Here is a 26,953-nt window from a genome sequence, read left to right on the forward strand (position 1 = left end):
CGCCGCATCGCCAACCGCAGCCCCCGCGGCCGCCGCCTGCGCGCTGGGGAAACCGAGGCACGGCGCGGCCGGGAGGGGCTCGGCGGCACCGCGGAGCCGCTGTCCAGGCTCGCCCCCGGCCCCCGGTTGTACCACCGGGACCCACCGGGATCCCGGGCTCGGCGCCGCACGTGTCGCCGCCACCGGGCCATGGTCAGCGGCGGCAGCGCCCGAGGGCAGCGGAGGCCGGGGGCTGGCGGCAGGTGGGTGAATTTGGGGGGGGGCCGCGAGGGTGGGGACCCCCCCCGCCGATCCCGGGGGGCTGCCGGTGCTGGGGAAGCCCGCGGCTGGCGGGAATCCCGGGAATCCCCCGGCTCGGGAGGATCCCCCCGCTCGCTCGGGGGCGGGGGGGGTGCCCGGGAGGGTTGGCGAGGGGAGGGGGCACCACCGGAGGGGGGGTTCCCCGGGGGTTCCCCGGTGTTCCGAGCCTCCGGAGTGTCCGGGGCCTGCTCAGCCCCCTCCGGTACGGCGGGAGGCGGGGGGGGGGGCGCGGGAGGAGCCCCCGGCGGTGACAATGAGGACGCGCCGGGAGTGACAGTGACCGGCTAAAAATATCGCGGGCTGCCACCCACCGCCAGCCGCGGCCTCAAGGTCACTGCCCTGCCGGGGGGGACGCGGGGGCGCGGGGCGGGGAAGCCCCCGACCCCCCCCCCCGCACGCTGCCGTTGTCGCCAGTGTCGCTCCGCCGAGCCGGGAACCGGCAGCGCCCGCCGCCCCCGCCGCCCCCCGGCGCTCCCGGTAGCACGGGGCCGTGACAAGTGAGCGGGCGCGGGGGTGGCGGCGGCGGGGGGGACACCCCGGGGGTGGCAGTGGACGGGGGGACACCCCGGAGGTGGCAGCGGGGGGGACCCCGAGCGTGGCGTTCCCCGGTGTGGGGTGTGGGGACGGCGGGGATTCCTTCCCTGAGGGTGTGGGGACAGCGGGGACGCCCTCCGTGTGGGTGTGGGGACAGTGGGGATGTCCTGCCTGGGGGGTGACAGTGGTGGGAACAGCGGGGATGTCCTGCCTGGGGGGTGACAATGGTGGGGACGGCGGGGATGTCCTGCCTGGGGGGTGACAATGGTGGGGACAGCGGGGATGTCCTGCCTGGGGGGTGACAATGGTGGGGACGGCGGGGATGTCCTGCCTGGGGGGTGACAATGGTGGGGACAATGGGGACTCCCTCCCTGCGCTGTTTGTGGTGTGGGGACATTGGGGACACCCTCCCTGCTCTGTTTGTGGTGTGGGGACATCGTTGCGTTGTGGGGACATTGGGGACACCCTCCCTGCGCTGTTTGTGGTGTGGGGACATTGGGGACACCCTCCCTGCACTGTTTGTGGTGTGGGGACATTGGGGACTCCCTCCCTGAGCTGTTTGTGGTGTGGGGACAGTGGGGACACCCTCCCTGTGCTGTTTGTGGTGTGGGGACAGTGGGGACACCCTCCCGGTGCTGTTTGTGGTGTGGGGACACTGGGGACACCCTCCCTGCACTGTTTGTGGTGTGGGGACATTGGGGACACCCTCCCTGCGCTGTTTGTGGTGTGGGGACATTGGGGACACCCTCCCTGCGCTGTTTGTGGTGTGGGGACATTGGGGACACCCTCCCTGTGCTGTTTGTGGTGTGGGGACATCGTTGCGTTGTGGCGACATTGGGGACACCCTCCCTGCGAGGTTTGGCTGCTCGGGGCACCCCCGGCTGGTGGAGTCAGAGGATTTGGGGGTCCCCGTCCTTGGGGACAATGTGGCTGCTGTCACCAAAGGCGTGAGCACGGCTGAGGGCTTGGTGGCACTCGGGGCTCCCCCGATTTTGGCCGTCAGCTGCTGGGGTGGCACCGATGGCAGCGGGGAGTGACACCGATGGCGCGGCGGGGTGACACCCGCCTCAGCAGCCACCAAAAGCAGGGGGACCCCGCGCCACAAACACGGCTGTGACACCGGGGTGGCACGTCCGGCAACCGGCGGAGCCCCGGGGGGGCTCCGGGGGGCACCGGGGGGCTCCGGGGGGCACCGGGCACCGCGTGGCCCTCGTGCCATTGACGTGCGGGGCGCAGCCGTCGAGGCGGGGACCCTGGGGACACACGGGGGCCTTCCCGCCCCTCGCGACCTTCCCGGTGACCTTGTCCCAGCGCTGGGTGCGGGGCACGGCGGGGACCCCTCCTCAGTGTGGGGGGGACCCCCGCCCTGCAGCGGGGACGCGGGGCTCCACAAGGGCGCGGGCGAGCTTTGGGGGACCCCCCCTCGCCGAAGGCTTTGTGGCGGTGCCAGGGGCGGCGGGCACGGCCGTGTCCCCCCCGGGTGGCCCCGGGCGGGGGTCGCGGTGGCCCGGCGGGGGCAGCCAGGCGGAGCGGCTTTGTCCTTTCGGCGGAGCCGAGCGCGTGGGGGAGGCGGCGCGGCGGCTTTGTCTGGGGACGCCGGCGCGGTGGCGGCCAAGGGGAGGGGGGCGTGGGGAGCCCGGACCCCCCCTCTGCACCCCCCGGGACCCCCCAGCACCCGCGGGGTCCCCACGCAGGTACGGATCCCCCGGCCGCGCGTCCCCTCCCGAGGCGGGCGGGATGGGGAGGGGGTCCCCCCTTGGGTTGGGGGTGTCGCGGGGGGGGTCACGGCTGTCTCTGCCACCTCTGGGGACACGGGGGCTGTGGCGGTGTCCCCCCGATGCAGCGGCGGTGCCGGGGGTCCCGGCGGGGCTCTGCGGAGGGATTTTCTCGGGGAGACCCCGGCATCAGGCGGGGATTCCCCGGCGTCGCGGCGGGGCCGGGGAGCTTCGGGTGTCCCCGCGTGTCGCCGCGGCTGTGCCACCTCCTGTGCGTCCCCCTGCGCTGTGCGGGACACACGGGCGCCCCACGGGTGGCACCGGACCCGATCCTGCGTGGGGGGAACCCCCCCAGCGCCGGGCGCTGCCCCTCTGCCCCACCGCGCCGTGCCAGGGGGGCGACACGGGGGGACCGGGGGGTCGCGGGTGTTTCCCCTTCCCGGGGATCCCCTGGTGGCACGGCTGGGCTGATCCATCCCGCTGCTTTTTGGGGAGCAGCGTGGCCTCATCCCGCTGCCCCCCAGCCGGTTCCGTGCCCCCCAAAACTCAACGAGCCCCCCTGCCCTGCCCTGCCCGGCCCTCGGGGGGCAGCGGCGGTGCCGCCCCCGGCCCGCGGGTGGGCAGCGGGGGCCGGGGGCTCCCGCGGGCACCGCCAGCTGCTCCCGGTCTGGGACATATGGCCGGGGCTTGGCGGCGGCCGCAGGAACCGGGGCCACGCGGCGGATTTTTGGGGACGGACGGGGGGGGAGCAGCCGGGGCTCTGACGCACTCGGTGCCCCCGGCCAGCCCCGGTTGGCGGCGGCGGCTGGCGGGGTCACCCCGCTGTCCCCGCGGTGCCACCACCTCGGCTCCCCCCCGGATTCGTGCCCCACCCCGCAGCGGTGCCCGGGCAGGAATTAGCGAGCGGGGAATAAATAAATCACCCGCTGCGATTTATTTATAGCCGCGCCCTCCCCTCCTCTGCAGTTGCTCCCAGGCAGCGCCTCTGTCACCCTCTGTCACCCCTCTGTCACCCCTCTGTCACCCCTCTGTCACCCCTCTGCCACCCCTCTGTCACCCCCGCGGCGCTGGGGGCGGCTGCAGCCCGGCCTTGGGGTGTCCCCACGCGTGTCCCTGCTGCTGTGTCCCCACCCGAGGGGCCTGTCCAGCCCGGTGGCATCTGTGGCTGTCCCCTGTCCCTTGTCCCCGTGTGGGGGGTGGCAGAGCCACCCGCGGTGTCCTGCTGCTGTGTCACACCCCCGAGCAGGGACAATGGTGGCCGTGGCTCAAGGACACGCGGTGACTGTGGACCTGCCGTGTCCCCCCCGTGGCCATCCCTGCCTTGGGGACGATGGGGACAGGAAGGAGCACACTGTGCAGCCCAGCCTGGGCACGCGGCCACCAGCCAGGGTGTCCCCTTGGGGACAGGGGACAGGGACAGGGGATAGGGACAGGGGACAGGGGCAGGGGATAGGGACTGGGGACAGGAACAGGGCTTGGGGACAGGGAACAGGAACAGGGATTGGGGACAGGGACTGGGGACGAGGACAGGGATGTGGATGGGGACAGGGACAGGGGACAGGGATGGGGACAAGGATGGGGATGGGGACAGGGGACAGGGACAGGAACAGGGACAGGGGATAGGGACAGGGATGGGGACAGGGGACAGGGGACAGGGGACAGGGACTGGGGACAGGGATAGGGATGGGGACAGGGGACAGGAACAGGGGACAGGGACAGGGATGGGGACAGGGACAGGGGACAGGGACTGGGGACAGGGACAGGGGATGGGGACGGGGACGGGGATGGGGACAGGGACAGTGACAGGGGACAGGGACTGGGGACAGGGACAGGGGATGGGGACGGGGACGGGGATGGGGACAGGGACAGTGACAGGGGACAGGGACTGGGAACAGGAACAGGGACAGGGATTGGGGACAGGGGACAGGGACTGGGGACAGGAACAGGGCTTGGGAACAGGGAACAGGAACAGGGATTGGGGACAGGGACTGGGGACGAGGACAGGGATGTGGATGGGGACAGGGACAGGGGACAGGGACAGGGACAGGGGACAGGGATGGCGATGAGGACAGGGGACAGTGACAGGGGACAGGGATGGGGACAGGGATGGCGATGAGGACAGGGGACAGAGACAGGGACAGGGACAGGGACAGGGACAGGGACAGGGACAGGAGGCCTCCCCGGGATGCGGGATCCCCCCCCGGGGATGCTCCAGCACGGGGAAATGGATCCGGGCCCTTTTCCGCCGCCACCCAGAGCAGCGAAGCCACCACGGAGCGGTGCTTGCTGCAACATTTACTGTCCCCAGCCCGCGGTGGCCTCACCCACCGCCACCCCAGGCGACAAAAGCCTTCCGGGGCTGTGGCACAGCCGCGGGGCAGGGCCGGGGGGACATTTCCCCTGCGGCCCCGCTCCCTGCCCGCTGCGGGTTTTTCCTGGCCAAGCCGAATATTAAAAATCACTCGAGCCCGTTTTCCGGCCGTGAATTTGGCAGAACGGAGAGAAAACCGATCCGGGCCGGGAGGGGAGCCAGGCCCGGGCGCCGCGGGGCGCTGGAGCCGGGCCCGATCCCGCCGCGGGCTCCGGGGCACCGGGGGCGGCTCGGGGAGCGCGGGACCGGGGCCAGGCAGCCCCCCGGGGGTGGGGACGGCGGGGGCTGGGCTGTCCCCTGCCGGTGTCCCCAAAGCCCGGGAACCGCAGGGTGGGGACAGTGGGGGCTGGGCTGTCCCCTGCCGGTGTCCCCAAAGCCCGGGAGCTGAAGGGATGGGGACAGTGGGGGCTGTGCTGTCCCCTCCTGGTGTCCCCAAAGCCACAGTGGGGGCTGTCCTGTCCCCTCCTGGTGTCCCCAGACCCTCGTGCTATGGGGTTTTAGTGAGACCCACCTCTTCCTGCTGTGGGGTTTTAGTGTCACACAGGCCCCACAGAACGGCGTTCTTGGTGCAATAGGGCCCTTCGTGCAATGGGGTTTTTGTGTGATTTAACCCCTCATGCTGTGGGGTTTTAGTGAGACCCAGCCCCTCCTGCAATGGGGTTTTGGTGTGATTTAACCCCTGGTGCTCTGGGGTTTCAGTGTGGTGCAGCCCCCCACAGAACGGGGTTCTTGATGCAATAGGGCCCCTCGTGCAATGGGATCTTTCTGTGTGGTGCAGCCCCCCGTGCTGTGGGGGTTTTTATGGGATGGAACCCCCCCTGCAGTGGGGTTATTGATATGGGTCAGGCCTGCATGCAATGGGGATTTTATGGGATGGAACCCCCCGTGGAATGGGGTTATTATGGGGTATAACCCACCCCGTGCAGTGGGGTTATTGATATGGTGCAGCCCCCCATGCAATGGGGTTATTATGGGATGGAGCCCCCCGTGCCGTGGGGTTCCTGGTGCAAGAGGGCCCTGCACGCAATGGGGTCACTGGTGTGGGGCAGCCCCTCCTGAACAGGGACATCGGTGTGACACAGCCCTGTGCGACAGGGGGACACTGCTGTGACACCCCCTGGTGCCAGGGGGACACCAAAGTGACACAGCCCTGAGGGGGACACCCCTGTGACACCCCTGGTGCTGTGGGGACACCCCTGTGACACCCCTGGTGCCGTGGGGACATCCCTGTGACACCCCTGGTGCTGTGGGGACACCCCCGGGGGTGGCATTGCCAGGGCTCTGGGGGTCCCGGGCTGTCCCCGGGGGTTTTGGGGACCCCCTGACACCCCGGTGTCCCCCCAGGCGCACAGGGCAGCCCATGGCCCCCGGACCCCCGCCCCGGCCCCGCGCCCGCGCCCGGCCCCGCCGCCCCTGACGGCCCCGGGGAGCCCCGGCAGGTACGGGGGGGATTGGGGGGCTCGGGGGGATTTTGGGGTGCAGTGGGGGTGTTTTGGGGTGCGCTGGGGGTGTTTTGGGTGCAATCCGGACGTTTTGGGGTGCGCTGGGGGTGTTTGGGGCGGGCTGGGGGTGTTTTGGGGGGCATGGGGGTGTTTTGGGGTGCACGGGGGTGTTTTTGGGGGGTCTCCGCTGGGGGCGGGGTAATGGTGAGTGATGAATTTTGGGGTGCAGCGATGCCCGGGGTGGGGAGGGGGTCCCGGGGGTGCTGCAGGGCCGGGATGGGGAGGGGGCGTTTTTAGGGGGGGGGGGGCGGGGTCCGGGGGTCTCCAGGCGGGCACGGAGGGGGCGGGGCGGGCTCAGGGGGCGTGGTCAACACTCGGGGGCGTGGCTAAGGGCGTGGCGCGGTGATCGTCAGCGTGGGCGGGGGCTGCGCGGGCCAATCAGATCGCGGGGTACGCTCGGACCACGCCTCCAGCCCCGCCCCCGGCGCTCCGGTGCCGCCGCCGCGCGCCCCCGGGACCGGCTCGGGCTGCGGCGGCGGCGGGACCGGGACCGGGAGCGGCACCGGGAGCGGGACCCGGCCCGGCGGGCAGGCCCCGGGCACGGCAGGTACCGGGCACGGCAGGGCCGCACCGGGAGCGCGGCGAGCCGCGGCGGAGCGGCCCCGGCAGCCCCGGGCACGGCGGGACCGGGCACGGCGCGTTCGGGGCCGGCGGGGACGCGCAGCCGCCGCTCGGGACCGGGGATGTCCCGCGGCCGCGGGGAGGGGACAGGGGACAGGGGACAGGGGACAGGGGACAGGGGACAGGGGACAGCGGCCACCGGCAGCGGAGCGTGGCGGCGTCCTGGCGGCCGTGTCCGCAGCGCGGGGGGGGCGGGACGCGGCTCCGTGGGCAGGACACGGACACGGACACGGGCACGGGCACGGACACGGACACGGACACGGACACGGGCACGGCCCCGCGGGCAGGACGCGTCCCTGTTGTCACCGCGTGTCCCCGCCACGGGCAGGACACGGCCACGTCCCCCAGGAGCGCCACGCGTGCCCCCCGTGGGCGGGACACGTTCCCGTGATCACTGCCAGTGTCCCCGTGGTCACGGCGTGTCCCCCACGGGCCGGACGTGTCCCCGTGGTCGCTGCCTGTGTCCCCGTGGTCACGGCGTGTCCCCCACTGGCCGGACACGTCCCCGTGGTCACTGCGTGTCGCCCCACGGGCAGAACGTGTCCCCGTGGTCACGGCGTGTCCCCCACGGGCTGGACGTGTCCCCATGGTCACGGCGTGTCCCCTACTGGCCGGACCTGTCCCCGTGGTCACTGCCTGTGTCCCCGTGGTCACGGCGTGTCCCCCCACTGGCCGGACCCGTCCCCCCACCCCCGAGGCCGTGCGGGATCCCCGCGTCCCCTCCCCGGCCACCCACCGTGTCCCCCCGCGTGTCCCCTGTCCCGCAGGTGTCCCCCGCGCCGCCGAGCCATGCGGGATCTCCCGGTGCCGTCGCCAGCAGAGCCATGAGCAGCTGTCGCTACAACGGGGGGGTGGCGCGGCCCCGGTGCCCCCCGAGCGCCGCCCGCACCCCGCAACCTCCGCCGCACCGGGACCCGCCGCCGCCGCCGCCCTGCCCCAGCCCCCGCCTGCAGGTCGTGGTGTCCCGGCCCGAGCAGACCGGGACGGCGGAGCCCGGCCCCGCCGCCGGTGCCGCGGGGCAGGGGGCGGCGGAGGAGCGGCGGAACCAGAACATCGGCTACAAGCTGGGCCACCGGCGAGCGCTGTTCGAGAAGCGCAAGCGGCTGAGCGACTACGCGCTCATCTTCGGCATGTTCGGCATCGTGGTGATGGTCACCGAGACCGAGCTCTCCTGGGGGGTCTACACCAAGGTGGGGAGGGGGTTTCGGGGTGGGGATGTGGTGGGTGTGGGGTGAGGGGTGAGGCGGAGCTGACGGGGGTTTTGGGGTGTGGCAGGAATCGTCGTATTCGTTCGCCCTGAAATGCCTTATCAGCCTGTCGACGCTCATCCTGCTGGGGCTCATCGTCATGTACCACGCCAGGGAGATCCAGGTGAGGGCACCTGGCTGGGGGTGGGGCTGTGAACGAGAAAAAAATTCCAAACCCCAAAAAAAAAAAAAAAAAAAAAAAAAGGAAAAAGCCAACCGGTCTGTTCCCGGAAAGAAATAAAAAGTTTTGGGTTGATGGTAAAATAAGTTATTCTTAAAGTAATGCACTGTGAGTTAAAACATCCCATAGGTTAGTATCCCTCTCAAATTAGCCCAAACCAGCTCAAATTAAGCCCAAACCCCCTCAAATTAAGCAAAAATCTTCAGATTAATCCAAACGTTCTCAAATTAACCCAAACACTCTCAAATTAACCAAAACGCCTTCAAATTAACACAAAAATTCTAAAATTAACTGAAATACTCCCTCAAATTAATCAAAATCCCTCAAATTAACCAAAACGCCCTCAAATTAACCAAAACACCCTCAAATTAACAGAAAAACCCTAAAATTAACTGAAATACCCCCTCAAATTTAGCAAAACCCCTCAAAGTAACCAAAACCCCTCAAATTAACCAAGGTGCTTCATATTAACCCCCAAACCCCTCAAAATAACCAAAATATGCCCTGAAATGAACCAAAATACCCCTTCAAATTAAGCCAAAATCATTTAAACCAACCAAAACTCTTCAGATTTACCTAAAGCCGCTCCAATTAACCAAAACCCGCCTCAACCCAAAACGCCTTAACCAAAAAAAACCCCTCAAAGTAACCAAGAAAATCTCAAATCAACCCAAAAAAACCAATCTCAAATCAACCCAAAACCCCTCCAATTAATCTAAAACCACCTGCAATTAATCTAAAACCCTCTCAAATTAATCTAAAACCCCCTCAGCTGTTCATGGTGGACAACGGCGCCGACGACTGGCGCATCGCCATGACCTCGGAGCGCGTCTCCTTCATCTCCATGTGCCCCAGTACCCTCCAAATTAACCAAACCCCCTCCAATTAACCCAAAACCCCTTAACAAAAAAAAAACCCCCTCAAATTAATGTAATAATCCCTAAATTCACCCCAAACCCCCTCAGCTGTTCATGGTGGACAACGGCGCCGACGACTGGCGCATCGCCATGACCTCGGAGCGCGTCTTCTTCATCGCGCTGGAGCTGCTGGTGTGCGCCATCCACCCCATCCCCGGGACCCCCAAACTGACCAAAACCCCTGCAATTAACCAAAAAAACACCCTCAAATTAACCCAAAACTCCTTAACCAAAAAACTCCCTCAAGTTTGGTGTAGAATTGACCAAAAAAACGCGACTCAAATTAAGCAAACCTCCTCTAATTAACGAAAATATCCTGTCAAATTAACCAAAATGCCTCAAATTAACTGAAACCCTGAAATTGGCCAAAGTGCCTCATATTAACCCCAAAACCTCTCAAAATCATCAAAACATCCCCTGAAATGAACCAAAATACCCCTTCAAATTAACCCAAAATCATTCAAACCAACCAAAACTCTTGAGATTTATCCAAAGCCGCTCCAATTGACCAAAACCCGCCTCAACCCAAAACGCCTTAACCAAAAAAACCCCCTCAAAGTAACCAAGAAAATCTCAAATCAACCCCAAAAACCAATCCCAAATCAACCCAAAACCCCTCCAATTAACCTTAATCCCTCTCAAATTTACCCCAAACCCCCTCAGCTGTTCATGGTGGACAACGGCGCCGACGACTGGCGCATCGCCATGACCTCGGAGCGCGTCTCCTTCATCTCCATGTGCCCCAGTACCCTCCAAATTAACCAAACCCCCTCCAATTAACCCAAAACCCCTTAACAAAAAAAACCCACCCTCAAATCAACCAAGAAAATCTCAAATTGAGCGAAAGCCCCTTCAAATTGACCAAGAAAATCGCTAATTGACAAAAACACCGCCTCAAATTAACCAAGAAAATCTCAAATTAACAACAAAACCTGCCTCAAATGGATCTAAAAACCCCTCAAATTAACCCCAAAAAACCAATCAAATCCACCCCAAATCCCTGAAAATCAACTCAAACCCCCTCAGCTGTTCATGGTGGACAACGGCGCCGACGACTGGCGCATCGCCATGACCTCGGAGCGCGTCTTCTTCATCGCGCTGGAGCTGCTGGTGTGCGCCATCCACCCCATCCCCGGGACCCCCCAAACTGACCAAAACCCCTCCAATTAACCAAAAAACACCCTCAAATTAACCTAAAACTCCTTAACCAAAAAACTCCCTCAAGTTTGGTGTAGAATTGACCAAAAAACCCGACTCAAATTAAGCAAACCTCCTCTAATGAACGAAAATATCCTGTCAAATTAACCAAAATGCCTCAAATTAACTGAAACCCCTCAACTTGGCCAAAGTGCCTCATATTAACCCCAAAACCTCCCAAAATCACCAAAACATCCCCTGAAATGAACCAAAATGCCCCTTTACATTGACTCAAAACCCCTCAAACCAACCAAAACTCTTGAGATTTACCCAAAACAACTCCAATTGACCAAAACCCGCCTCAACCCAAAACCCGCTAACCAAAAATAACTCCTCAAAGTAACCAAGAAAATTTTGAATCAACCCAAAAATTAATCTCAAATTGACACAAAACCCCTCAAATTAACCCCAAAACCTCTAAAATTCACCCCAAAACCCCCTCAGCTGTTCATGGTGGACAACGGCGCCGACGACTGGCGCATCGCCATGACCTCGGAGCGCGTCTTCTTCATCGCGCTGGAGCTGCTGGTCTGCGCCATCCACCCCATCCCCGGGCAGTACCTGTTCACCTGGACGGCCCGGCTGGCCTTCACCTACGCGGCCTCGGTGGCCCACGCCGACGTGGACGTCATCCTGTCCATCCCCATGTTCCTGAGGCTCTACCTGATCGGCCGGGTGATGCTGCTGCACAGCAAGCTCTTCACCGACGCCTCGTCGCGCAGCATCGGCGCGCTCAACAAGATCAACTTCAACACGCGCTTCGTCATGAAGACGCTCATGACCATCTGCCCCGGCACCGTGCTGCTGGTGTTCAGCATCTCCTCCTGGATCATCGCCGCCTGGACCGTGCGCGTCTGCGAGAGGTGAGGGTTTTGGGGGGGTTTTGGGGGGGTTTTTGGGGGGTTTTGGGGGGTTTTGGGGGGTTTTTGGGGGTGGAGGGGAAGGTTGGGGTTTGGGAGTTCCATTTTGGGGTTTTCGTGGGGTTTTTGTTGGGTTTTTGGGGTTGGAGGGGAAGGTTGGGGTTTGGGAGTTCCATTTTGGGGTTTTCGTGGGGTTTTTGTTGGGTTTTTGGGGTTGGAGGGGAAGGTTGGGGTTTGGGGGTTCTTGTTTTGGGAGTTTCGTGGGTGGAGGTAAAGGTTGAGGTTTAGGGGCTCCATTTTGGGGTTTTCGTGGGGTTTTTGTGGGTGGAGGGGAAGGTTGGGGTTTGGGAATTCCCATTTTGGGGTTTTCATGGGTGGAGGGGAAGGTTGGGGTTTGGGGGTTCTCGTTTTGGGGTTTTTGTTGGGTTTTTGGGGGTGGAGAGGAAGGTTGGGGTTTGGGGGTTCTTGTTTTGGGAGTTTCGTGGGTGGAGGGGAAGGTTGGGGTTTGGGAGTTCCAGTTTTGGGGGTTTTGTGGGTGGACGGGATGATTGGGGTTTAGGGATTCCATTTTGGGGTTTTTGTGGGTGGAAGCGTAGGTTGGGGTTTGGGTGTTCTGGTTTTGGAGTTTTCTTGGGGTTTTTGTTGGATTTTTGTGGGCGGAGGGGAAGGTTGGGGTTTGGGGGTTCCGGTTTTGGAGGTTTTGTGGGGTTTTTGGGGGGTTTTGGGGGGGGTTTTGGGGGTGGAGGGGGAGGTTGGGATTGGGGGTTCTTGTTTTGGGAGTTTCGTGGGTGGAGGGGAAGGTTGGGTTCCATTTTGGGATTTTCATGGGGTTTCTGTGGGGTTTTTGTGGGTGGAGTGGAAGATTGGGGTTTGGGGGTTCCATTTTGGGGGTTTTCATGGGTGATGGGGAAGGTTGGTGTTTGGGGGAATAAATTTTGGGGCGATCGTGGGTGGAGGGGAAGGTTGGGGTTTGGGCGTTCTCGTTTTTGGGAGTTTCGTGGGTGGAGGTGAAGGTTGGGGCTTAGAAGTTCCCATTTTGGGGTTTTTGTGGGTGGAGGTGAAGGTTGGGGTTTGGGGGTTCCCGTTTTCGGGTTTTCATGGGGTTTTTGTGGGTGGAGGGAAAGAAAGTCCCCTCAGCATGCCAGGATTGTCCCCGCGGGGTGCCCAGAATGTCCCTGCAGGGTGCCAGGAATGTCCCCGCGGGGTGTCTGGAATGTCCCTGCAGGGTGCCAGGAATGTCCCCGCGGGGTGTCTGGAATGTCCCTGCAGGGTGCCAGGAATGTCCCCGCGGGGTGTCTGGAATGTCCCTGCAGGGTGTCCGGGATGTCCCAACAGGGTGCCAGGATTGTCCCCGCAGCGTGCCAGGAATGTCCTCGCGGGGTGTCCGGGAATGTCCCAGCGGGATGCCGGGATGTCCCTGCAGGGTGCCGGGATTGTCCCTCCAGGATGTCTGGAATGTCCCCGCGGGGTGCCCGTGATGTCCCTGTAGGATGCCAGGATTGTCCCCGCGGGGTGCCAGGATTGTCCCTGTAGGATGCCAGGATTGTCCCTGCAGGGTGCCCGTGATGTCCCCGCCGTGTCCCCGCCCCCGCTGGCCCCGAGCCCCCCCATCCCCCCGGGGGTCGCGCATTAACCGCTCTTGTTTTCCCTCCCTGCCCGCTCTGCTGCTTGCAGGGACAAACTGTGAGTGACCGCGGGGACCGTCCCGGGTGACCGCGGGGACCGTCCCGAGTGGCCGCAGGGACCGTCCCCCGCCCCAGGCTTCTGCTCCCCGAGCCCCCCGAATTTAGGATTGGCTGCGGGCGGGGGGCGCGGAAAGGGGCCCGGGGCCCTTTTCCCCTTGGAACCTCGGCAGCCGCTCCCTGTCCCCTCCCCGCTGTCCCCACCCTTGGGGACATCTTGGGGGGACTTTCAGAGAGACCCCGCAAGGAGCTGCGAGTCTCCGAATGTTGTTTTTGGGTTTTTTTTTTTCCCCTCCTGGCCCCGCACGTTTTGTGTTCCCTGGGGGGGAATCCCGGCTGTTCCTCGGGAATGCGGATCCCGGGAATTGTCGCCGTGCTGTCACCTCCCCCCCTCGCCCCGGGCTGTCCCCGCCCTGTCCCCGCCGTGTCCCTCGGTGCCGCCGGGCGAGGTTCCAAGCCCAGACGCGGGGTTGGGAAGCAGCAATCCTAAATTCCTGACGCTTGAGACCCCACACCCCCACCCCGGCTTGTTCCTCTGCCCCTTTTCTCTTTTCTCACCCCATTTCCCCAATCCCATTCCCCCTTCTAACCCCATTTTCCCCTTTTCCCACCCCATTTCCCTTTCCCCATCCCATTTTCCCTTTTTCTGACCCATTTTCCCTTTCCCCAGTCCAATTTCCCCTTTTCCCAATTCCATTTCTCTTTTCCCAACCCCACTCCCCTTTTCTGACCCCATTTCCCCCCTTTCTAACCCCATTTTCCCTTTTCCCACCCCATTATCCCCTTTTCCCAGTCCAGTTTCCCCTTTCCCAATCCCATTTCTCTTTCCCCACCCCATTTCCCTTTTCTGACCCCATTTTCCCTTTCCCCATCCTATTTCCTTTTCCCAATCCCATTTTCCCCTTTTCTAACCCCATTTCCATTTTCCCAATCCCATTTCCTTTTTCCCCACCCCATTTCCCTTTTCCCACCCCATTTCCTTTTCCCAATCCCATTTCCCCTTTCCCATTCCCCTTTCCCAATCCCATTTTCCCCTTTTCTGACCCCATTTCCTTTTCCCAGTCCCATTTTCCCCTTTTCCCACCCCATTTCCCCATTTCTGACCCCATTTCCCCTTTTCCCACCCCATTTCCCTTTTCCCACCCTATTTCCCTTTTCCCACCCCATTATCCCTTTCCCAATCCCATTTCCCTTTCCCAATCCCATTTCCCTTTCCCAATCCCATTTTCCCCTTTCCCCACCCCATTTTCCCTTTCCCCATCCCATTCCCCTTTCCCAATCCCATTTTCCCCTTTCCCAACCCCATTTTCCCCTTTTCCCAATCCCATTTTCCCCTTTCCCCACCCCATTTTCCCTTTCCCCATCCCATTCCCCTTTCCCAATCCCATTTTCCCCTTTCCCAACCCCATTTTCCCCTTTTCCCACCTCATTTCCTTTTCCCACCCCTTTTCCCACCCCATTTTCCCTTTTCTGACCCCATTTTCCCTTTTCTGACCCCATTTTCCCTTTTCTGACCCCATTTTCCCTTTTCTGACCCCATTTCCTTTCCCCATCCCATTCCCCTTTTCCCACCCCATTTTCCCTTTCCCAACCCCATTTTCCCCATTTCTGACCCCATTTCCCCGCACGTCCCCTCCCCCTGCCCGGCTTGGCCGCTGCTCTGTGTCCCCCAGCCGGGTTTGTCCCCACCCTCGGTGACGGGGGGGGTGGTGGCACCGCCGTGTTTGTGACCTCGTAACCTCACAGTGTCCCCCGCTGTCCCCCCGCTGTCACCCGCGGTGGCCTTTGGGGCTGCACGGTGACACCGCCGTCCCGCGCTCTTGGGGACAGCGGTGCCACCTCTACGCTGTCCCCTCGGTGTCCCCCAACCCCCTTCCCAAGGGGACACAGCCCGGCCGTGGGACATCCCCGCCGTGTCCCCAATTCCGGCTTGGGGACAGCGAATCCCCCGTGAGGGGCACAGAACGGGAGGGACCCGACGACCGCGGTGACATCGCCGGCCGGGGACAGCAGCGCCACCTCCGTGCTGTCCCCTCACTGTCCCAGCGGGACGCAGCCTGGCCATGGGACGTCCCCATGGTGTCCCCAATTCCGGCTTGGGGACAACGCCCCGAATCCGCCGCGGGGAGGGGGGGAGGGGTTCAGCGGCGGCGGTGACGGCGGTGACAGCGGTGACAGCGGTGACATCGGTGCCACCTCCCCGCGCAGGTACCACGACAAGCAGGAGGTGACGAGCAACTTCCTGGGGGCCATGTGGCTGATCTCCATCACCTTCCTGTCCATCGGCTACGGGGACATGGTGCCACACACCTACTGCGGCAAGGGCGTGTGCCTGCTCACCGGCATCATGGTGAGACAGCAGGGGACATGGGGACACCATGGGGACACGGCTGGGGACATGGGGACACAGCTGGGGACAGCCTGGGGACAGCCAGGGAACAGGCAGGGGACAGCCAGGGGACATGGTGCCACACACCTACTGCAGCAAGGGCGTGTGCCTGCTCACCGGCATCATGGTGAGCTTGGGGACAGCCTGGGGACAGCCTGGGGACATGGGGACACAGCTGGGGACAGCCAGGGAACAGCCAGGGAACAGCCAGGGGACAGCCAGGGGACAGCCAGGGGACATGGTGCCACACACCTACTGCGGCAAGGGCGTGTGCCTGCTCACCGGCATCATGGTGAGCTTGGGGACAACATGGGGACATGGGGACACCATGGGGACACCATGGGGACAGCCAGGGAACAGCCAGGGGACAGGCAGGGGACAGGCAGGGGACATGGTGCCACACACCTACTGCGGCAAGGGCGTGTGCCTGCTCACCGGCATCATGGTGAGCTTGGGGACATGGGGACATGGGGACAGCCTGGGGACACGGCTGGGGACATGGGGACACAGCTGGGGACAGCCAGGGGACAGCCAGGGAACAGCCAGGGGACAGGCAGGGGACATGGTGCCACACACCTACTGCGGCAAGGGCGTGTGCCTGCTCACCGGCATCATGGTGAGCTTGGGGACATGGGGACACGGCTGGGGACATGGGGACACAGCTGGGGACAGCCAGGGGACACGGCTGGGGACATGGGGACAGCCTGGGGACACGGCTGGGGACAGGCAGGGGACAGGCTGGGGACAGGCAGGGGACATGGTGCCACACACCTACTGCGGCAAGGGCGTGTGCCTGCTCACCGGCATCATGGTGAGCCTGGGGACATGGGGACACCATGGGGACACGGCTGGGGACATGGGGACAGCCTGGGGGCATGGCTGGGGACAGCCTGGGAACAGCCAGGGGACAGGCAGGGGACAGGCAGGGGACATGGTGCCACACACCTACTGCGGCAAGGGCGTGTGCCTGCTCACCGGCATCATGGTGAGACACCAGGGGACATGGGGACACGGCTGGGGACATGGGGACACGGCTGGGGACAGCCAGGGAACAGGCCAGGGGACAGCCAGGGGACAGGCAGGGGACATGGTGCCACACACCTACTGCGGCAAGGGCGTGTGCCTGCTCACCGGCATCATGGTGAGCCACCAGGGGACATGGGGACACCATGGGGACACAGCTGGGGACACGGCTGGGGACACGGGGACAGCCTGGGGACACGGCTGGGGACATGGGGACAGCCTGGGGACACGGGGACACAGCTGGGGACACCGAGAGGGGACACCGTGTTGGGACACCATGAGGGGTCTCTGCCTTGGGGACACCATGTGGGGACACTGTGAGGGGTGGTGACACTGTGAGGAGACACCATGAGAGGACACTGCCTTGGGGACACCGTGAAGGGACATTGTGAGGGGCAGTGACACCGTGAGGGGACACCCTGAGGTGACACTGCCTTGAGGACACCGTGAGGGGACACTGTGAGGGGTGGAGACACCATGAGGGGACACCGAGAGGGGACACTGCCTTGGGGACACCGTGAGGGGACACCGTGAGGGGTGGTGACACCGTGAGGGGACACCCTGAGGTGACACTGCCTTGGGGACCCTGTGAAGGGTGGTGACACTGTGAGGGGACATCATGAGGGGACACCATGAGGGGACACCGTGAGGGGACACCATGAGGGGTGGTGATGCCGTGAGGGGACACCGTGAGGTGGACACTGCCTTGGGGGACACTGTGTGGGGACACCGAGAGGGGTGGTGACACCATGAGGGGTGGTGACACCGTGAGGTGACACTGTGAGGGGACACCGAGAGGGGACACCGTGAGGGGACACTGCCTTGAGGACATTGTGAAGGGACACCATGAGGGGGTGGTGACACCGTGAGGGGTGGTGACACCGCGAGGTGACACCCTGAGGTGACACCATGAGGGGTGGTGACACATGGGGGTGGTGACCCATGAGGGGTGACACCGTGAGGGGTGGTGACACCATGAGGGGTGGTGACACCGTGAGGGGTGGTGACACCATGAGGGGTGGTAACACCATGAGGGTGGTGACACCGCGAGGTGACACCCTGAGGTGACACCGCCAGCACATTTCCCGCTCCCCCAAATTCCTCCCAACCCCAGACCGAGCCCCAAATTCCCGCGGGGTTTATTTAGTTTAACCCCCCCTAATTATGCAAAGATGCAAATGAGGGGGCGGGGCCCGCGCTGTCCCCAGGGCGCGGGCTGCACGGCGCTGGTGGTGGCCGTGGTGGCCCGCAAGCTGGAGCTGACCAAGGCCGAGAAACACGTGCACAACTTCATGATGGACACGCAGCTGAGCAAGAGGGTGAGCGCTGGAAACGGGGGAAAATCCGGCGAAAACGGGAAAAACGGGGGAAACGCGATAAAACGGGGGAAATAGGGGGGAAAATGGGGGAAATCCGGTGGAAACGGGAAAAACGGGGGAAACACGATGAAACCGGGGAAATAGGGGGGAAAATGGGGGAAATACGGTGGAAATGGGGGAAAACGGGGGAAACACGATAAAACGGGGAAATCCGGTGAAAAATGGGGGAATTCTGGTGAAAACGGGGAAAACGGGAGAGGGGAGTGGGGGGAACCTGATAAAATGGGGAAATAGGGTGGAAAATGGGGGAAAATACGGCGAAAACGGGAAAAACGGGGGAAACACGATGAAACGGGGGAAATACGGTGAAAAATGGGGGAAATGCGGCGGAAATGGGAAAAATGGGAAAGGGGAGTGGGGGGAACCTGATAAAACTGGGGAAATACGGTGGAAAATGGGGGAAAATCCGGCAGAAACGGGAAAAACGGGGGAGACGGGTGGGGGGAACCTGATAAAACGGGGGAAATACGGTGAAAAATGGGGAAATCCGGTTAAAAATGGGGGCAATCCGGTGGAAACGGGAAAAACGGGGGAAACCCGATAAAACGGGGGAAATAGGGTGAAAAATGGGGGAAATCCGGCGGAAACGGGAAAAATGGGAAAGGGGAGTGGGGGGAACCTGTGAAAGTGGGGGAAATACGGTGAAAAATGGGGGAAATATGGTTAAAAATGGGAAATTCTGCTGAAAATGGGAAAAACGGGAGAGAGGGGTGGGGGAAACCTGTTAAAGTGGGGGAAATATGGTGAAAAATGGGGGAAATCCAGTTAAAAATGGAGAAATTCTGCTGAAAATGAGAAAAATGGGTGAAAGGTGGGGAAAACCCGTTAAAGTGGGGGAAATCTGGTGAAAAATGGGGGAAATCCGGCAGAAACGGGAAAAACGGGAGAGGGGAGTGGGGGGAACCTGATAAAGTGGGGGAAATACGGTGAAAAATGGGGAAAATCCGGTGAAAATGGGAAAAATGGGTGAGGGGAGTGGGGGAACCTGATAAAGTGGGGAAATCCCATTAAAAATGGGGAAATTCCGGTGAAAAATGGGGGAATTCTGCTGAAAATGGGAAAAATGGGGGAGAGGGGTGGGGGAAACCTGTTAAAGTGGGGGAAATACGGTGAAAAATGGGGGAAATCCCGTTAAAAATGGGGAAATTCTGCTGAAAATGGGAAAAACGGGTGAGGAGTGGGGGAAACCTGTTAAAGTGGGGGAAATACGGTGAAAAATGGGGGAAATCCCGTGAAAAATGGGGAAATTCTGCTGAAAATGGGAAAAATGGGGGAGAGGGGTGGGGGAAACCTGTTAAAGTGGGGGAAATACGGTGAAAAATGGGGGAAATCCAGTGAAAAATGGGGAAAATCCACCAGAAACGGGAAAAATGGGGGAGAGGGGTGGGGGAAACCTGTTAAAGTGGGGAAAATACGGTGAAAAATGGGGGAATTCTGGTGAAAAATGGGGGAAATACGGTTAAAAATGGGGAAATTCTGTTAAAAATGGGGAAATTCTGCTGAAAATGGGCAAAACGGGAGGGAGGTGGGGGGAACCCGTTAAAGTGGGGGAAATACGGTGAAAAATGGGGAAATTCTGGTGAAAAATGGAAAAACGGGAGAGAGAGGTGGGGGAAATCCGGTGAAAAATGGGGAAATTCTGCTGAAAATGGGAAAAATGGGTGAGAGATGCGGGGAAACCCGTTAAAGTGGGGGAAATAAGGTGAAAAATGGGGAAATTCTGGTGAAAAATGGGGGAATTCTGCTGAAAATGGGAAAAACGGGAGAGAGGGGTGGGGAAAACCTGTTAAAATGGGGAAAATCCAGTTAAAAATGGAGAAATTCTGCTGAAAATGGGAAAAATGGATTAAAATTGCCAAAAAAACCAAATAAAATGAGGGAAAAAACAAAAAAACCCCAAAAAACCCATAAAAAATGGGGAAAAATGGGGAAAATAGGGAAAAAATGGGAAAAACCCCATGAAAACCTGGAAATGCCATGTTAAAACTGAGAAAAAAATTCCATTATAACCGTGCAAATCTGGATTAAAATGGCCAAAAAACCCAAATTAAAATGAGGAAAAAAACCCCCAAAAAACCCAAATAAAATGGGAAAAAAAAAGGGAAAAAATGGGAAAAACTGTGGAAAATCCCATGAAAACCTGGAAATGCCATGTTAAAACCAAGGAAAAAATTCCATTATGAGTGTGAAAATCTGGATTAAAATGGCCAAAAAACCCAAATAAAATGAGGGAAAAAAATCCGGAAAAACCCTAAAAAATGGGGGAAAATTGGGGAAAAAGGGAAAATAATGGGGAAAAGCCATTAAAAGCTGGAAATGCCACATTAGAACCAAGGGAAAAAATCCCATTATAACCATGAAAATCTGCATGAAAATGGTCAAAAAAACTAGGAAAAAAACCCAAAAAACCCATAAAAAATGGGGAAAAAATGGGGAAAAATTGGGGAAAATGGGGAAAAAATGGGGAAAAAATGGGGAAAAATCCGATTTTTTTTGGTGTGAGCCACGAGTGACCGTGGGGCTTTGGGGTGGCAGGTGAAGAACGCCGCGGCCAACGTGCTGAGGGAAACGTGGCTGATCTACAAGCACACCAAGCTGGTGAAGAAGATGGACCCGGCCAAAGTTCGGACCCACCAGCGTAAGTTCCTCCAAGCCATCCATCAGTAAGTGCCACTGCTCTTCCTGCTTCCTCGTCACCGTGTCCCCAAGGGGTGACAGGGTGGGGACGGGCTCGGGGTGGGTGGCTCTGTTGGGGTTTTGTCACCTGGGCGTGGCGCTGGGATTTGGCACCTGTCTGTCTGTCTGTCTGCTGTCCCCCAGTGACGGTGTCACCGTCTGCTGGCCTTGTCCCCTGCTTTTGTCCCCCTGGCCTTGTCCCCTGGCCTTGTCCCCTGCTTTTGTCCTCATCTCCTGGCCTTGACCTCTACCCCATTCTTGTCCCATTCTTGTCCCCTGGCCCTGTCCCCATTCCTTGTCCCCATTCCTTGTCCCCATTTCTTGTCCCCATTCTCGTCCCCATTCCTGTCTCCATTCTTTGTCCTCGGTTCTTGTCCCCATTCCTTGTCCCCTGTCCCCCATTCCCACTGTCCCATTCCCCTGCCCTTGTCCCCATTCCTTGTCCCCATTCCTTGTCCCCATTCTTTGTCCCCATTCTTTGTCCCCATTCCTTGTCCCCATTCTTGTCCCCTGCCCTTGTCCCCATTCCTTGTCCCCATTCTTTATACCCTGCCTTTGTCCTCATTCTTTGTCCCCTGGCCTTGTCCCCATTCCTCGTCCCCATTCCTCGTCCCCATTCCTCGTCCCCATTCCTCGTCCCCATTCCTTGTCCCCATTCTTGTCCCCATTTCTTGTCCCCTGCCCTTGTCCCCGTTCCTCGTTCCCTGTCCCTCATTCCCACTGTCCTTGTCCCGTCTCCTCTCTCTCTGTCCCCCTCCCCTGTCCCATCCCTGTCCCCATGTGCCACTCTGTGTCCCCCACCTCTCCTGTCCCTGTCCCTGTCCCCATCCCTGTCCCATCCCTGTCCCTGTCCCATCCCTGTCCCTGTCCCATCCCTGTCCCTGTCCCTGTCCCCTCCCTGTCCCTGTCCCTGTTCTTGTCCCTGTCCCATCCCTGTCCCTGTCCCTGTCCCTGTCCCTGTCCCATCCCTGTCCCTGTCCCTGTCCCTGTCCCATCCCTGTCCCTGTCCCCATCCCTGTCCCTGTCCCATCCCTGTCCCATCCCTGTCCCTGTCCCTGTCCCTGTCCCTGTCCCTGTCCCTGTCCCTGTCCCTGTCCCATCCCTGTCCCTGTCCCTGTCCCTGTCCCATCCCTGTCCCTGTCCCATCCCTGTCCCTGTCCCATCCCTGTCCCTGTCCCTGTCCCTGTCCCTGTCCCTGTCCCTGTCCCTGTCCCATCCCTGTCCCTGTCCCCATCCCTGTCCCTGTCCCATCCCTGTCCCCATCCCTGTCCCTGTCCCCATTCCTGTCCCTGTCCCCCCGTGGGGACCTTTGGGGTCACCCCGGGCGCCCCCATCTCCGGGGTGGGGTCTGGGGGTGGCCTGGCTGGGACAGGGGGGTCCCTTGGTGTCCCTTCGTGTCCCTTGGTGTCCCTTTCTGGGCTCCCTCTCTGTGGTCCCCTGGGGGCGGTGGCGGTGTCGCTGTCGCGCTGTCCCCTCCCCTTTAACCCTTTCTTTTCCCTCTGCTGCGCCGCCCCCGCAGAGCTCAGAAGTAAGTGCCCCTCCCCCACCCCCGGCTTCGCTCGGGTTCGGCGACACATTTGGGGGGGGGGGACACCCCAAAACTCGGGGACACCCCAAAAACCCCGGGGACACCCCAAAACCCGGGGGGACACTCCAAAACCCGGGGGGACACCCCGAAACCCGGGGGACACCCCAAATCTAGGGGGACACCCCAAAACTCGGGGGGACACCCCAAAACTCGGGGGGACATCCCAAAACTCGGGGGACACCCCAAAAACCCCGGGACATCCCAAAACCCGGGGGGACACCCCAAAAACCGGGGACACCCCAAATCCGGGGGGACACCCCAAAACCCGGGGGGGAGGGGCTGGTTTGGGGGGGAGGGGCTGCACTGGATGGGAGGGGCTGCATGGGGGGGGGACAGAGGTGACAGAAGTGACAGAGGTGACAATGTTGCCAGGGGGTGACAGTGCTCTGGGGGGTGACAGAAGTGACAGAGGTGACAGAGGTGACAGAGGTGACAGAGGTGACAGTGCTCCTGGGGGTGACAGTGCTCTGGGGGGTGACAGTGCTCTGGGGGGTGACAGAAGTGACAGAGGTAACAATGCTGCCAGGGGGTGACAGTGCTCCAGGAGGTGACAGAAGTGACAGAGGTGACAGTGCTCTGTGGGGTGACAGTGCTCCAGGAGGTGACAGTGCTCTGGGGGGTGACAATGCTCTGGGAGGTGACAGTGCTCCTGGGGGTGACAGTGCTCTGGGGGGTGACAGTGCTCCAGGAGGTGACAGTGCTCTGGGAGGTGACAGTGCTCTGGGGGGTGACAGTGCTCCAGGAGGTGACAGTGCTCTGAGGGGTGACAATGCTCTGGGAGGTGACAGTGCTCCTGGGGGTGACAATGCTCTGGGAGGTGACAGAGGTGACAGAGGTGACAGTGCTCTGGGAGGTGACAATGCTCTGGGAGGTGACAATGCTCTATGGGGTGACAATGCTCCACGAGGTGACAGTGCTCCAGGGGGTGACAGTGCTCTGTGGGGTGATAGTGCTCTGAGGGGTGACAGTGCTCCAGGAGGTGACAGAGGTGACAGAGGTGACAATGCTCTGGGGGGTGGCAGTGCTCTGGGGTGGTGACAGCCGTCCCAGGAGTGTCCCCAAGGCTGCCATTGTCCCCTCAGGCTGAGGAGTGTGAAGATGGAGCAGCGCAAACTCAACGACCAGGCCAACACCCTGGTGGACCTGGCCAAGGTGAGCTCACCCCAAAAACCCCAGAGCTGTGGGGTCAGCCCCAAAAAAACCCCATTGCTGTGGGGTCAGCCCCAGAAAACCCCATTTTTATGGGATCAACCCCAAAAAACCCCATTGGTGTGGGGTCAGCCCCAAAACCTCCATTTTTATGGGGTCAGCCCCAAAAAGCCCCATTGGTGTGGGCTCAGCCCCTCCCTGAACCCCCCAATTTTTTGGGGTCATGCTGTTGTTATGGGATCAGCCCCTCCCCAAGCCCCCCCTGTTTTTGGGGTCCCTCATAACCCCACACCCCGCATATTTTAGGGTGCCCCTGGCCATGCCCCGTCGCAGACGCAGTCAGTGACCCCAGACCCAGAACCCCCCAACATATCGGGGTCCCTGACCCCCCACATTTCGGGGGTCCCCCCATATTTCGAGGTCCCCCCATATTTCGGGGTGCCGTTGCAGACGCATTCGGTGACCCCAGACCCCGAACCCCCCCACATTTCGGGGCCCCCCCCACATTTCGGGGTCCCCCCTATATTTTCGGGGTCCCCCCGTTGCAGACGCAGTCGCTGATGGGTGACCCCACACCCCCCCACATTTCGGGGTCCCCCCCACATTTCGGGGTGCCGTTGCAGACGCAGTCGCTGATGGGTGACCCCACACCCCCCATATTTCGGGGTTCCCCCTATATTTTTGGGGTCCCCCCGTTGCAGACGCAGTCAGTGACCCCACACCCCCCGTTTTTGGGGTCCCCCCGTTTTCGGGGTGCCGTTGCAGACGCAGTCGCTGATGGGTGACCCCACACCCCCCCCAATATTTCGGGGTCCCCCCCGTTTTTGGGGTCCCCCCGTTGCAGACGCAGTCGCTGATGGGTGACCCCACAACCCCCCCAATATTTCGGGGTCCCCCCCCCGTTTTTGGGGTGCCGTTGCAGACGCAGTCGCTGATGCCTCACCCCACACCCCCCCCATATTTCGGGGTCCCCCCCGTTTTTGGGGTCCCCCCGTTGCAGACGCAGTCGCTGATGGGTGACCCCACACCCCCCCGTTTTTGGGGTCCCCCCACATTTCGGGGTCCCCCCGTTTTTGGGGTGCCGTTGCAGACGCAGTCGCTGATGGGTGACCCCACACCCCCCCGTTTTTGGGGTCCCCCCGTTTTTGGGGTGCCGTTGCAGACGCAGTCGCTGATGGGTGACCCCAGACCCCCCCCGTTTTTGGGGTCCCCCCATATTTCGGGGTCCCCCCCGTTTTTGGGGTGCCGTTGCAGACGCAGTCGCTGATGCTGGAGCTGCTCTCGGAGCTGCAGGAGCGCCACGAGGCGCTCGGCCGCCGCCTGGGGGCGCTGGAGGCGCAGCTGGAGGCGCTGGGGGGGATCCTGCAGGGGCTGCCCGCGCGCCTCGGCCGCGCCCTGCGGACCCCGGCCCGGACCGGGACACCGGCGGGGACAACGGGGACACCAACGGCGACAGCACCGGGGACAACGGGGACAGCACCGGGGACAGCCCTGGGGACAGCCACAGGGACGCCGGCCCGGCCCGCCACACCGGGGACAGCCACGGGGACAGCCCTGGAGACAACGGGGACAGCCCTGGGGACAGTCGCCGGGACAGCGGGGACAACGGGGACAGCACCGGGGACAGCCCTGGGGACAGCCACCGGGACAGCCACGGGGACAGCGGGGACAACGGGGACAGCACCGACAGCAACGGGGACAGCGGCGGGGACAGCCCTGGGGACAGTGCCAGGGACAGCAGCGGGGACAGCGGGAACGGCACCGGGGACAGCAACGGGGACAGCGGGAATAGCCACGGAGACAGCCACGGGGACAGCCATGGGGACAGCCACGGGGACAGCCATGGGGACAGCCACGGGGACACCGCGGGACAGCGCCGCCACCGCGCCCTGCAGCCCCCGGCACGGCGGCGGTGACAGGGACAGGGACAGGGACAGGGACAGGGACAGCACCCGGGCCGCCTCGGACAGTGGATGAGGGACGGCGGCGGGACACCGAGTGTCACCTGTGTCACCTGTGTCACCTGTGTCACCTCGGAGTGATGGGGACACACCCACGTCACCGTGTGTCACCGTGTGTCACCTCGGACAGAGGCTCAGGGGTGCTGGGGACACCCCCCTGTCCCCTTCTGTCACCTGGGCTGGCAGGTGACCCTGTGGGGGGGGTGAGGGGACACCCCCAGAGCCCTTTTGTGTCCCCCCAAATTCGGGGTGCAGGGGGGGATCCCCCCGTTTATCTCTGGCCATCGTGTGGCCGTTCCCGTAGCTTTGTTCTGGAAAGCTCTGTACGAAACCTCCTGCGTTCACTGTGCTGGATCCCCCCCAAAACCCCCCGGGACCCCCCAAAAACCCACCAGGGACCCCCCAAAACCCCCCGGGACCCCCCAAAATCCCTCCGGACCCCCAAAACCCCCTCGGGACCTCCCAAAACCCCCCCAGGACCCCCAAAACCCCCTCAGGATCCCCCAAAATCCCTCCGGGACCGCCCAAAACCCCCTCAGGATCCCCCAAAATCCCCCCGGGACCCCCCAAAACCCATCCTGGACCCCCCAAAACCCCCTCAGGATCCCCCAAAACCCCCTCAGGACCCCCCAAAATCCCTCCGGGACTCCCTAAACCCCCCCAGGATCCCCCAAAACCCCCTCAGGACCCCCCAAAACCCACCCGGGACCCCCAAAACCCCCTCAGGATCCCCCAAAACCCCCTCAGGACCCCCCAAAACCCCCCGGGACCCCCCAAAATCCCCCGGGACCCCCCAAAACCCCCCCGGGACCCCCCAAAACCCCCTCAGGACCCCCCAAAAACCCCTCCAGGACCCCCCAAAACCCCCTCAGGATCCCCCCAAAACCCACCCGGGACCCCCCAAATCCCCCCGGGACCCCCCAAAACCCCCCCGGGACCTCCCAAAAACCCCTCCAGGACCCCCCAAAACCCCCTCAGGATCCCCCCAAATCCCCCCGGGACCCCCCAAAACCCCCCCGGGACCCCCAAAAACCCACCCAGGACCCCCCAAAACCCCCCCGGGACCCCCCAAAACCCCTCAGGATCCTCCAAAACCCCCTCAGGACCCCCCAAATCCCCCACAGGACCCCCCAAAACCCCCTCAGGACCCCCCAAATCCCCCCGGGACCCCCCAAATCCCCCACAGGACCCCCAAAACCCCCCTAGGACCCCCCAAAACCCACCCGGGACCCCCAAAACCCCCTCAGGACCCCCCAAAACCCCCCCAGGACCCCCCAAAACCCCCCCGGGACCCCCCAAAACCCACCCGGGACCCCCCAAAGCCCCCTCAGGACCCCCCAAAACCCCCCCAGGACCCCCCAAAACCCACCCGGGACCCCCAAAACCCCCTCAGGACCCCCCAAAACCCCCCCAGGACCCCCCAAAACCCCCCCGGGACGCCCCAAAACCCACCCGGGACCCCCCAAACCCCCTCAGGATCCCCCAAAAACCCCCCAGGACCCCCCAAAACCCCCCCAGGACCACCCAAAACCCCTCAGGACCCCCCAAAACCCCCTCAGGACCCCCCAAACCCCCCTCAGGATCCCCCAAAACCCACCCGGGACCCCCCAAACCCCCCCGGGACCCCCCAAAACCCCCTCAGGACCCCCCAAAACCCCCCC

The 26,953-nt window shown here is 62.2% G+C and overlaps 1 protein-coding gene across 1 annotated transcript; it reads left to right on the plus strand.

Annotated features, from left to right (window-relative positions):
- On the plus strand, window positions 1–25,623 carry KCNN1 (potassium calcium-activated channel subfamily N member 1). Its single transcript, XM_084221202.1, has 10 exons — window positions 1–242; window positions 6,265–6,359; window positions 7,811–8,233; window positions 8,319–8,414; window positions 11,030–11,448; window positions 15,336–15,477; window positions 17,748–17,858; window positions 20,454–20,581; window positions 23,265–23,334; window positions 24,586–25,623. Exons 3-10 carry the CDS (start codon window positions 7,868–7,870, stop codon window positions 25,306–25,308), a joined length of 2,055 nt encoding a protein of 684 aa, XP_084077328.1. The 5' UTR covers window positions 1–242; window positions 6,265–6,359; window positions 7,811–7,867; the 3' UTR covers window positions 25,309–25,623.
- The last annotated feature ends 1,330 nt before the right edge of the window (window positions 25,624–26,953 follow it).

Source organism: Fringilla coelebs (assembly GCF_963513975.1).
Source record: "Fringilla coelebs genome assembly, chromosome: 24".
Lineage (NCBI taxonomy): Eukaryota > Metazoa > Chordata > Aves > Passeriformes > Fringillidae > Fringilla > Fringilla coelebs.

Coding starts and splice junctions, on each gene's coding strand:
- KCNN1 (XM_084221202.1), top strand. CDS start 7,868: ATGAGCAGCTGTCGCTACAACGGGGGGGTGGCGCGGCCCCGGTGCCCC. Junction 8,234..8,318: donor CCTGGGGGGTCTACACCAAG/GTGGGGAGGGGG, acceptor GGGGTGTGGCAG/GAATCGTCGTATTCGTTCGC. Junction 23,335..24,585: donor CCCTGGTGGACCTGGCCAAG/GTGAGCTCACCC, acceptor GTGCCGTTGCAG/ACGCAGTCGCTGATGCTGGA.